This window comes from Odontesthes bonariensis, chromosome 8, assembly GCF_027942865.1.
Source record: "Odontesthes bonariensis isolate fOdoBon6 chromosome 8, fOdoBon6.hap1, whole genome shotgun sequence".
NCBI lineage: Eukaryota > Metazoa > Chordata > Actinopteri > Atheriniformes > Atherinopsidae > Odontesthes > Odontesthes bonariensis.
The window spans coordinates 29,374,644-29,387,688 of NC_134513.1; the positions used below are offsets into that span (position 1 = coordinate 29,374,644).

The following is a 13,045-nucleotide window of genomic DNA, read 5'->3' on the forward strand; positions in this document are numbered from 1 at the left end:
AAGAATAAAATGTAATATATTGAAATAAAATTTCTGAAAATAAAAGACAACCTGATGCAGGGATAGAACAAAGAAATAAAAATCATGACGAGAAAAAGGAATGAAATGAAAACAAATCAAAGGGAAATAAACAGAAATGTATTCAAATGAAGATGATCTGACAACAAAATATTAAAATGCATCAACTTAAAAATCATAGAATAGTCAGACTAAATAAAGATAAATACAAATAAAAAGGACAAAAATGGTGCCATCCAGTAAAAAACTTCTATTATCATTGTATGGATGTATTTACAGTAGATGTTATCATTAATATTGTTTCTAAATGTCATGGTGAGACTGTTTAGACTTTTAAGTCAAAAAATTTTAATTAGTATACTATGACAAATTGAAAAAGAAATAAAAGCAGAAAACAAACTCTTTGCCACTATCCTGGTGAACTTACTTCATGTTAAATCCTGTCAAATTCAACTTCAACTTCAACGAAAATAAAAGACAACCTGATGCTGAGAAACCTTCAGGTAACATTGTTGAACTACTGACACCTAGTGGTCAGAGCTGGAGATAGCAGTCATCTCACTGGAACTCCAAACTGCATCTGTATACATTGTGTAATACGAGCGTTCTGCTGGGAAGAAGTCAGAAATGCTTCTTCCTGCAGTAATAACACCATTTCTGTCCATCCAGCTTTGCTTCCAGATACTAATAGAAACAGTTTTTAATCATTTTTTCTCACAGATTCTTGTTATTGTGGCACATTACAACTTTCAGAGGAAATTAATTTCTGAACTGTGGCTTTTAAAGTTTGGACCAGAAGAGGCTCTCTCTGTCCGTTCAGACGCAGCGAGTGCGTTGCAGCCATTTCATGTTGGGAATTATTCCTGCTCTTGGTGATCCTGCTGATGTTTAGACAGAGCAGATGCTGAGACGAACACTGCAGCACACCGGTAACAGTGGAACAGTTCATATTCAGGGTGGGAGGGCTTCTGAGCAGCGGACCGACTGGTGTCGCGGCCGAGCTGCTCCTCAGTGTGAACACGCTCATGAAGCGTGCGCTGACCTGCTGATGGGAAGCTTTTCTCACTTTGTCCACAGCTGAATGATTTCTGTCTGCTCTGGACTGTTTGGTGTCTTCTGAGGTCCGCTGCTGTGGTGAATGATGAGCCACCCTGCTGACAACAGTCCTGTTCACCACTGGGACGGTGCCCACAGGGCTCAGAACTGGCTCCATCTGAGCCGCTCTGCTTCTGAAACAACAAAGACACAAAGACAGGGAAGGTCAGGGTTTCCTGCTGCTTTTTACAATGAACACACCGGCTCTGAACTCAACCAATACCACCAAAGAAGAAGATAGAAATCTGCCAATGTTGTAGGAAACTGAAAGCTAGGAGTTTAATTTCAGTCTAATATCTGGAGGTTAAAACTAGAAGTTGGGAGCATTCAGTTAGAAAACAGATCACAGTTTGATGCCTGATGAAGTCAAATTCCTTCTTAGCACAAAGAACAAATACTTTCCACAATTCTTCTGAGGAAATGTCCTGATTTCTGCACTTTGGGCTGTGTTTACTTTACTGATTTAGCTAAATGAAAACAAACTGTGGTGCTTCTGCTCTGTTAGTGCCAATAATCTGGCATCGAAATCCTAAACCAAACCAAACAAGCAAACAGAGACCGCTTGAAGAGGTGTTTTAGTCGAGATCGAGATATGAAAGCAGCACGGTCCAAAGACGTCCAGGAATTTAGATACATCTCTAGGATGCGCTGGGATGCATCATCAGTGATCTTCCTGGGGTCATAGTTAGCTCCGACATGGTCACCCGCTTGGTGGCATCTGAGTGGATATCCAAGTCTGTCAGTCTCGTCTTGTCTGGGTGATGTGTTCAGGGACCTTTAACTGTTTTCCAAGGTCCACTTTCAGCTGCCAATCTAAAGCTGTGGACAGCCAACATGCATTTGTTTGCGGGTGGGATGGGGGCTTCTCTCCAGCGCTAAGAAAGGGGATGGGACTCTTCCTGGGGCGGTGTCTGCTAGAGAGAATAGCTGAGGTGACTGCTTCTGCAACTGCCTTCAACACCTGGGGCATTTGTTTGTGGGCGGGAATGGGGCAAACATACAGAACAGATTCTTGATTTTAAACGTCAGTCAGTTCTAAACCTAGGAGCTGTGTTGCTCATTAGAGGTCAGCATAGGCATCAGAACCACATATTATCTTGATTTGTGTCTGTCCAGTTGCTGGATGTGGTCATTGAGTCCATTTGTAGTGCCATCAACAACAGGAAACTCTTCAAACCATCATCACACCAGATAACATTCATTAGAACAGGAGAACATCCCAGCTCCTGGCAGAATACTCAAGCAGATGCGGGTGGACCTGGGGAAGCAGCTCAGATTTACTAAGGACATCAGAAAAGTCTTAGACTGGACGTTATGCTTTTTGCAAAAACATTGAAACAGGTGGTCCTGGAGGATGGGGTTTAACTTGAAAGACCCAAAACCCTGTTTGACCCAAGGTACTATCACTGATGATGAATACAAGAGTATCAACAGATGCACGTTACAACCATGATAACCTTTCTTCGCCAGGGAATTCCATCATTAGGATGGTTGAACACCATGAATAAACCAAGATCAACTGGAGGGAAAGCTGAAAGATGCATCCGCGTTGGAAGGGGCAGCAACTCAACCTGCAGCTTTTGTGTGGGAGGACGCAAACCTGCATTAAAAACTCCCAAAGAAACATAACCCAAAGAGAGCCCAAGAGGAGAGGAAATTGAGCACCCCGAAATACAGATAAGCAGGCAACAACCCATGCGATCACACAAATTACATCAAAACAACTTAATGTATGTGGCAAGCAGGGTTTCCGTTAGAAAAAAAACCTGCCGGTCAAAGTGACCGTCCGAGGTTTCACCTTCCGGACATTTTGATAACACCACGGTCAAATATTCCATCGTTCCTAATTAGGCTAGTGTAGAAAAATTTGAAGTGACTAATAGCTTAAAAAATGACAATTTGACACAAAAAAATAATTCAACACATTTATTGGCCTTACGACCCCTGTTGCGCAAACGACCCCGTGCAGTTAATATTAAGAGACGTATCTGATGAACCAATCATTCTTCCATATATCAAAAAAATAAAAAATAAACTTTTTTTGTGGTTTAATGAACTAACCCCCCTTACCCACATACAATTAAGACTTATAACACTTATAGTAACGGTCTTGACGTGCACCTGATATGGTGCGGTTTAAGGTAGCCTAAATTTAAAATGAATAGGCATGAGGCCATCAAATTATTCATTGGTTTACATCACTACCTTTTACGTTTTTTGGCCATGTTGAAATTATCAGCTGCCGACAAGAAATTGAAAGTTTGTAATGTCTCTCCGCAGCTGGCGATGCGCATAAGGCGCGTAACTTTGTGCTCTGAGAGGCGACTTCGCTGCTTGGTCTTGATTCGGTTCTGCAGCGAAAACCCCCTCTCTGCGGGAACACTGGAAACTGGGATCACACAAGCTATTTTGGCGAGCTTGGCCCACTCTGGATAGATTTCGATGAAGTCCCGAATGAGGACTTCACAGGCTGTGGCGAATTGCAATCCCCCATAGCCACGGAGCGCTGTCATCACAGCGAGGGCATCTCGTCGCAGGGCAATGGTATTAATAAGAGGAGTGGTGTCTGCAGACTCAACAGTTGTAAAATGGGAAACAACCGTTCTGATCGCTGGTTCTGCATATTCTTGAAGAGCTAAAAAAAGAAAAAAAAAAGAAAGAATAAGAAGCAAATAGGAGACAATGATGAGTTATTAGAACTTTTGTTGTTACGGTAAGTGAGGAATGTTAAGATGAGACATTATTTCTTTCATTGTGCTATTCATTCATTACAGGAATTGTTAACTTAAGCATTTTGAATGAATACATTTTTAATAAAATTATCATTTGTTATGAGAGTTATTGTTGTTAACTTTTACTGAAAAGTATTTTTAATAAACCAACTGTAAATATCTTGTTATTGTAGGACTGGGTAGGCCTATGTTAAGTGAGCGCATGCCACAGACATAAATAATGATAATATAATAATAATAATAATATGTAATAAAATATAATATAATATAATAATAATATATAATATAATATAATATAATAAATATAATATAATATAATATAATATATAATAATATAATATAATATAGAATAGCTCCTTCTTACCATTCTGTGATGGAGGATATCTACGAGGATTGAGGAGGGTGTCGAAGCAGTGAAGTAGATCCAAGCAGTCTTCGGGGAATCTGTCTTGTAAGGCATCTATCAGATGTTGAACAAACCGTTCTCTGACTTTTCTGAAAGCTTGGATTGAGCGCTCGCTTGCGTTGGTCACTTTTATATCCATGTACTTGCCGTCTTCATAGCCTGCCAGGAAATTTTCCTCTTCTGGACCCGGGGCATCTCGGAACTGTGTGAATGCCGCGACAGATGCTTGCACTACTGGTCGGATACTGGAGAGATTGACGTCGTCTTTCTGAAACACTAAATTCAGCTTGGTCATCACAGGTAGCATATCGGCCAATGCGTGAGTCAGGGCTATGAAGCTGTAGCTCTGGATTTGACCTTGCAGTCCTTGCGCTTTTGCATTTCCTCTCAAGGCCTCTTCAGTTAGCTCCATGACCACAGCTGGCCAGTTGTGTTTCATGGCCTTCACCGCCCTGTGTAGGGATAGCCAGCGCACTGCGCAAGGCTGCTTGAGGCTGACCATGTCCTCGTCGTGGAGTTCAGCTGTAAGTTGGCGCAGCCGGTTTGTTCTTGTTGCTGAGTGCTTGTAGAAGGAGTACACTGATGAGATTGTGTTTTTGTAAGATGTGATGTTGTTGACGGACTTTTCTGCGTCCAGGGCAGCAAGAGCCGCTCTGTGGGCCACGCAGTGCACTTGTATGGAGAAGGGATTCGCCTGCTTAAGCAAAGCACCAACCCCACCATGCCTCCCCATCATTACGCTTGCACCATCTGAACCCAGGCCAATGACACGAGACAGTTCAACATCCATTTCCCGAAGCACAGCGACTAGGCGATCATAAATGCATCTTGCGGTCCCGCAGTCCACATCGTAATTTCCAAGAAAGCACGTCTCCACCTTTCCTTCCATTTCCAGCTTTAGATAAACGATCAACTTTTTGTTAACAGTGATGTTTACTGTTTCGTCGATGATCAGTCCAACAAAGTCACTCCTTTTTATTTTTTCCTGTATCTGATTCATCACCACATCTTCTAATGCCTTCTCCATGTCATCAACAGAGTCACTGTGGTGATAAATACCATCGGTAGTGACGAAGTCTGGAGCCTCGAGAGCTCGCAGAAGCTCTGTCTGCGCAACAAACTGGTTTGAAGGAATGACATGTTTGGCCATATGGAAGACGATTTTGAGCTGCGATGACAACTTTTTCTTTGAACTTTCCGTGGCCTTCTCGCAGTGTCTTTTCATGACAACCTGCTGTGGCTTTAAATGGAGCGCGGAGACATGGTCATTGCTTTGGCTGTGTTCAATTAGAGCGGACATTCTCAAATTAGTCGATCCTTTTGTAAAACCATTGCGTCGTCCGGCCATTTCGCAATGCGAACAGAACATTATTTCTTTACTGCTAACAACCTCACACCTCAGCCATGTGAACTTTTCACCCCAATCGGAACGAAACACCCGAGACTTTTGCCTTTTCTCTGGAGGCGGAGGCGGCACATCTGGCACAGGTACAGACCGGTCATCAGCAGCAGCAGCAGCAGGACCTCTCTTGTGAGTCGCATCTGGAGTCGTCACATCTTTCAGAAAAAAACTTTTAAGGCTACTCTGCCTGGGACCGGCCATATTTTAACAATAGCCGACGTAACCTATTTGTTTGTTAGCAGAAGACGAAGCCGCATTCAATAAACAAAGGGGTCTTTTTACACTTTTCGCGGTAGAATCTTTGCTGCACGCGCAAACGCTCGGCCAATCACACGCCATACACCTTTCGATGTGTTTGTATTAGGGTAAATTATTTTATTCTAATAGGCTACTATGTTACTACATTAGACTTAGCCTAAATGGTAGTATTATTCTGAAAATCAAATTGAGTTAGATAGAGGGATTATTAGTAGGACATTATTAAAAATTCGCGGGTTTTGTGCCGCGCTGGTGTGTGTGTCTCTAAGCAACTGTGAGTGACAGCACCGCGCGCAGGGAGCCAGGCAGACTCACAGAGGAGCGCAGCCGGGGAGGCGGGGCTTTGTGTGGATGTGTGTGGGACAGACAAGTGTGAAAATACGGAACAAATGCAACATTTTGTTGTCAAATAAGGGACGATTCCGTATTTCAAGGGACGGGTGGCAACCCTATTTAGTCAATTTCAAACGGACACTTTGACCGGTGAGATTTCATTTTCTCGGACATTTATTTTTTTCTCCGGCCAATGTCCGGTAATTACCGGACAACGGAATGTCAGGTGGCAAGACCTCCAAACACTCCCAAGGCCTGAAATCCAGCAGGCTGAGATGAAATTGCAGGGAAAGGTGACATGAGGAGCAATGCCGGGAATCTCGCTAGAAAAGCAAGAACCCCCAAGCCCTGAAAGCTCAAGCAACAGGTGCTTTAAAACACCAGCCATGGTTAAAGGGGCTTCCAGGAGGCAAAGGGAAGGAAGGGCACAAATTTGATGATCTGGATGGTATTCTGGAAGCTACCAAGAAGGACATGGCAGACAGAAAACTCCAGGGAACTACACACACGACTGTCAGCATTGCCACAAAAAGGTTTGGTTTGGTAGAGGAGGGATCAAAAGACAGAATTCCAAGAACAAATCCTCCAGTTGAAACAAGAACTGCTTTTGAGGAAATAGCTCAAGTGGAAGCTGGAAAGATGAGAAATCCGAACTACAAGGCATCCTGAGGAATAAACTCCTGACCCTCCAACGAGCAGGCTGTCATAAGAACCGGACAATGGAAAAACTAAAAACAAATCGGGCTGCTTTTGGATTTACCAAACAGGTGCTGTGTCAGTGACGTGGGGGGCACATCGCCTCACCAGAATAAGGGATGGATAACGATCTCAACACCACCTACAGAAACTAAACTTGGGAGAAAGACCTCAGAGAATACAAAGTCCTGATCAGTCCACCTGCACCAACCACAGACTTTAATATCAAAGGAGTTAACTGAAAGGAAATCCAATCAGTGGTCAAGACTGTTAGAACAAGCTCAATGCCAGGACCCTATGGACTGCTATACCAGATGTATAAGTGATGTTCTAAACTATAAGTGCATCTGTGGAAGATCCTGAGGATGATTCGGAGGAGGGGAAAGGTGGTCCTTCAGTGGGTAGTCAAGCAGAGACCATGTCAACCAAGACCTGGAGGGATAACCAGAAGCAGCCAAAAGTTCTGGCCTTCCAGGAAAATTTAAAACCTGGATATACCAACATGACATCCTAATCAGGAAATTGTGCCCACTGCTGGTATGACTTTCCACTGTGGATTAACTAAAGAGTGGCGGAGGCTGGAAGAGCACACAGAGTAAGTCAGGAGACGAAGGATGGAGCGCAGGCCATACTTTTTGGTTTCATGAAGGAAGGAGAGCAGAGCGCCGCAGACAAAGGAGACCATGTGTCAGTTTAACTTATTAAACATGCGCCGGTTGTGTCCGTGTCGTATGAGGAAACATTTCAGCCGTGACAACATGACAAGGGGCGGATATACCGACCACCAAACACCTCCGTCAGATGTGTTCCTATGGAACCCAGAACAGACCCAGCCTCGGAGAAGGAGCTAAAATGGTTACAGGAACTGAGGGCCGTGGTCCCGAGTTCCTGTATGTCTGAATGCGGGAAAAAAACGACCCTGTTCCTGAAAAGGTTATAGGAACTGTAAAAGGTTCCTACAGTGGGAATGCGCCTAATGTTCCTAAGTGCAGGTAGGATCTGTAGCAATTGGTTGTAAAGGCTTGAATAGAATTCAGAAAAAATAATGAAGTTAAATAAACTTCTGTGGTCCAGAATATACAAGAGCTGGGGTTAAAGGGGAACTCCGGGGCATTTGAAGCGCATTCCCATTGCTAGAGGTCGTCAAATACCGACAGTAGGAACTCCCTGTGCGGCGATTGCGCTGTTTGCGCAGCCTGTCATGTTAGACAAATACGTGGTGGCTAAGGGGCAAGCGCTAAACCTTCCACGTAAAACAACAACTTGCACACTGCAGAAACGTCACACCACTTTATAAACCATCCGACAATAAAGTCACAAGCCTTACCATCAAAACCATATACATGGTTCTCACATTACTGGCATGGGGACGTTACAAAACAACTTTATAAACAGCATGTCAAGTATTGCCACAAAAAGTATTTAAAACATTACAACAATATTACTGGGCATGTATTGTTGTAATGTTTTAAATACTTGAACGCAGTTTTTCTAGAGAAGATAATTGTTTTGTATATGGGAGTATAGTCCATTGACTCTTTTGGGCTTTCACATGCGCGAGCATACCGACAACCGGTGAGTTACATGCTGTTTGTTGACAGGATATGTACCTCAGACTTTTAAGGTTGCTGTAATTAAACCTTTACTTAAAAAACCTACTCTTGATTCAGAGGTGTTGGCTCATTATAGACCTATATCGAATCTCACTTTTATGTCTAAAGTTCTTGAAAAAATAGTTGCAGCTCAGCTTTGTGATCACTTACACAGAAATAATCTGTTTGAAGAGTTTCAGTCAGGATTCAGAGTGCATCATAGCACAGAAACTGTGCTGCTGAAAGTTACCAATGATCTCCTCTTAGCCTCTGATAGCGGACTTGTGTCTGTGCTTGTCCTGTTGGATCTCAGTGCTGCATTTGATACGGTCGATCACAGTATCTTATTACAGTTTGTTCTTGTAAATGAAGAATCCTCCTCACACACCAGAGTAAGTCATGGAGTTCCCCAGGGTTGTGTGCTTGGACCGATTCTTTTCACTTTATACATGCTTCCATTAGGTAACATTATTAGACAGCATGGCATACATTTCCACTGCTATGCTGATGATACTCAGCTGTACTTATCTATAAAACCAGATGAACCCAATAGGTTGGTCAGACTACAAGCATGTCTCAAAGACATAAAGACCTGGATGACTCAGAACTGTCTGCTTCTAAATTCAGACAAAACTGAAGTCGTTATCTTTGAACCTGAGCGTTTCAGGGAGAAATTGTCTAGCTATATAGTTACTCTAGATGGTATTTCCTTGGCTTCTAGTTCTACAGTGAGGAACCTTGGAGTTATTTTTGACCAGAACTTATCATTTGACTCGCATATAAAACAGGTTTCTAGGACTGCCTTCTTTCATCTTTGTAATATTGTTAAAATCAGGAACATCTTGTCTCAGAGTGATGCAGAAAAACTAGTCCATGCATTTGTTACTTCAAGATTGGACTACTGTACTTCTTTATTATTGGGCTGTCCCACATATTCTCTGAAAAGCCTTCAGTTGATCCAAAATGCTGCAGCCAGAGTTTTGATGAGAACTAACAGGAGAGATCATATTTCTCCAGTTTTAGCTTCTCTTCATTGGCTCACTGTTAAATTCAGAATAGAATTTAAGATTCTTCTCCTTACATATAAAGCTCTTAATGACCGAGCTCCATCATATCTTAAAGATCTCATTGTAAGATATTTTCCTAACAGAGCACTTCGTTCCCAAACTACAGGTTTACTTGAGGTTCCCAGAGTTTCTAAAAGTAGAATGGGAGGCAGAGCCTTCAGTTATCAGGACCCTCTGTTGTGGAATAAGCTGCCAGTAAATGTCCGGGAAGCAGACACCCTTTCCACTTTTAAGACCAGGCTTAAAACTTTCCTTTTTGATAAAGCTTATAGTTAGGGATGGCTCAGGTGATCCTGAAACATCCCATAGTTAAGCTGCTATAGGCCTAGACTGCTGGGGGGCCTCATCTGTCACACCTTTCCTCACTTTACTCTCTTTATGTATATGTGACATTATTGTGGTCATTAACTCGTGTTTCCCTGTTCCAACAGATATCCTTTGAATGGTGTTACAGTGCAGCCCCCCCCCCTCCCCATTTATTGTATTTGGCGCTATATAAATGAAAATGAATTGAAAATTGAATGACATTTGTTGTATTTGGCGCTATATAAATAAAAATGAATTGAAATTGAATTGAATTGTTTATAAAGTTGTTGTGTAACGTCCCCATGCCAGTAATGTGAGAACCATGCATATGGTTTTGATGGTAAGGCTTGTGACTTTGTCGGATGGTTTATAAAGTGGTGTGACGTTTCTGTAGTGTGCAAGTTGTTGTTTTACGTGGAAGGTTTAGCGCTTGCCCCTTAGCCACCACGTATTTGGCTAACATGACAGGCTGCGCAAACAGCGCAATCGCCGCACAGGGAGCGCCGATTTGCACCGGTCTGTGTCCTACTGTCAGTATTTGACAACCTCTAGCAATGGGAATGCGCTTCAAATGCTCCGGAGTTCCCCTTTAACTCCCGGACCCGTTTGTTCTGTGACCCGACCTCGGATAAGCGGATGAAAATGGAGAGATGGTTTGGATTGGCTATTTATGTTCCCTAACAAATTAATTATTGGTTTTATTTAGACTACACAGCTGTTTGGTCCCAACATGTTGAATACTCCCCACCCAGTATCTGATAATTCTCTTCCTTTCACAATTAAACATGACCTTACTTATACTGTTGATTCCCTTTGGTTTTGATTTCACCGAACCTTAAAATGACATTGAACACTTCTGACATGGCTGTTTAAGGAGACACAACTCACTGAATATGTTAGGATTAAAAAACTCCAACATCGCTGTCCTTCTCCAATGGGAGCCTCTTGCCTACTTGCTCAGTTAAATCTTAAACTCATAAGGAGATGAAAAAAGAAGTGTTTGATGTATATACCTCACAGTGATTCTTCTTGGATCGTCTCTTTCTGCCGTGGCTTTGTTGGTGACTCTGAAAGCCACGTGGAGTCGTTAAATTTTCATCGCACTGGGAATCACTGCATGGTTGTGCTCCATTGCAGACAAGCTGATGTTTCTTTAAGGCAGAGGAGTAACCAAAGGACTTCCCACACTGTCCACAACCAAAAGGTTTAACTCCACTGTGGATACGTTGATGTGTTATTAAGGTACTTCTCTGATTAAAAGCCTTCCCACACTGTCCACAACTGAAAGGTTTAACTCCACTGTGGATACGTTGATGTGAAGTTAAATGACTTCTCCGATTAAAAGGCTTCCCACACTGTCCACAACTGAAAGGTTTAATTTCACTGTGGATACGTTGATGTGAAATTAAGGCACTTTTATCAGTAAAAGCCTTCCCACATTGTCCACAACTGAAAGGTTTAACTCCACTGTGGATACGTTGATGTGTTATTAAGGTACTTTTATGAGTAAAAGCCTTCCCACACTGTCCACAAACAAAAGGTTTAACTCCACTGTGGCTACATTGATGTGAAATTAAATTACTTCTCTGATTAAAAGCCTTCCCACACTGTCCACAACTGAAAGGTTTAACTCCACTATGGATACGTTGATGTGAAATTAAATGACTTCTCCGATTAAAAGCCTTCCCACACTGTCCACAACTGAAAGGTTTAACTCCACTGTGGATACGTTGATGTGAAATTAAGGTACTTTTATCAGTAAAAGCCTTCCCACATTGTCCACAAACAAAAGGTTTAACTCCACTGTGGATACGTTGATGTGTTATTAAGGTACTTTTATGAGTAAAAGCCTTCCCACACTGTCCACAACTGAAAGGTTTAACTCCACTGTGGATACGTTGATGTGAAATTAAGGCACTTTTATGAGTAAAAGCCTTCCCACATTGTCCACAAATGAAAGGTTTAACTCCACTGTGTATACGTTGATGTGTGATTAAGGTACTTTTATGAGTAAAAGCCTTCCCACACTGTCCACAACCAAAAGGTTTAACTCCACTGTGGATACGTTGATGTGAATTTAAATGACTTCTCTGTTTAAAAGCCTTCCCACACTGTCCACAACTGAAAGGTTGAACTCCACTGTGGATAACTTGATGCATTATTAAATTATGTTTATGATTAAAAGCCTTCCCACACTGGTCACAATTGAATGGTTTGACTTGACTATGTATATGTTGATGTCTTATTAATTCATTTTTCTGATTAAAAGACTTCCCACACTGGTCAAAGCTGTGTTGTTTCTCTCAGTTTGCTGTTGTTGACAGAGCTTCATCATTATCCCGAAGGGAATTAGGTTCCAATGTGTTTGGGCTTTTAAACTCCTAAAGAGACAAAAAAAAAGAGATCATGAAGAACAAAGTTTATATGCATATAGCATCTCAATAACATGAACCAACTCAGTGCTATAAGATAGAAACATCTTTGTAATAACAGATCTATGACACAGAATGACTTAAATTGACAAGACAAACATGGAAATATCCTGAGTTCATATATCTTTGGTAATATCTTTATATATATTATTAACTGATCCTGTGACAGCCTCAAACTGAATACTGAATTAATTTGTAGTTACACAGTGGGATACTGCACATATCTCCATTCAGATCTGCCATCAGGAGGACTCTGATGGAACCTACAACACTGAGGCAGGTAAACAACCTGTTGAATATTGATAACTGAAGATCATACGATCAGAAACAGGGATATCAGAGCATTATGGGTTCATCCTCAACTCCGAAACCTAAATATTCTCCCTCTTCAGAGGTCTGTAGCACTAACACAGGTGACTGATATGTAATCGACCAGAATACATTTTTGGGAAGTATATCATAATGAAACCGTCTCACCTCTTCTGAAAAAGCCATTTTCCATCTGTAGTGGTTGAGTTGAGAAAACAAAATGTCTGCCAATGTTCCTCCTTCGTCATCTGTTAATCCCACCGAGCACCTGTAGCATCAGATATTCATTAGCACCCATCATTGTTTCATGTTCATCAGCCAAAACAGTATGTTGGACAAAGACAGTCTGGGAGAGGACCTTTAAGTTCAAGATCCTTACAGATAAGATAAAGTGAAAAA

The 13,045-nt window shown here is 41.9% G+C and overlaps 2 protein-coding genes across 2 annotated transcripts; both read right to left on the reverse strand.

Annotated features, from left to right (window-relative positions):
• Nucleotides 1–51: 51 nt before the first annotated feature.
• LOC142385539 (uncharacterized) lies at nucleotides 52–12,127 on the reverse strand. The gene is made up of 2 exons (XM_075472154.1): nucleotides 10,919–12,127; nucleotides 52–1,247 (listed from the first exon to the last, which is right to left on the reverse strand). The coding sequence occupies exons 1-2, from the start codon at nucleotides 12,062–12,064 to the stop codon at nucleotides 876–878; spliced, it is 1,518 nt and encodes a 505-aa protein (XP_075328269.1). The 5' UTR covers nucleotides 12,065–12,127; the 3' UTR covers nucleotides 52–875.
• Nucleotides 3,315–5,476, reverse strand: LOC142385902 (zinc finger protein 862-like). Its single transcript, XM_075472586.1, has 2 exons — nucleotides 4,210–5,476; nucleotides 3,315–3,748 (listed from the first exon to the last, which is right to left on the reverse strand). Exons 1-2 carry the CDS (start codon nucleotides 5,474–5,476, stop codon nucleotides 3,315–3,317), a joined length of 1,701 nt encoding a protein of 566 aa, XP_075328701.1.
• Nucleotides 12,128–13,045: the final 918 nt, after the last annotated feature.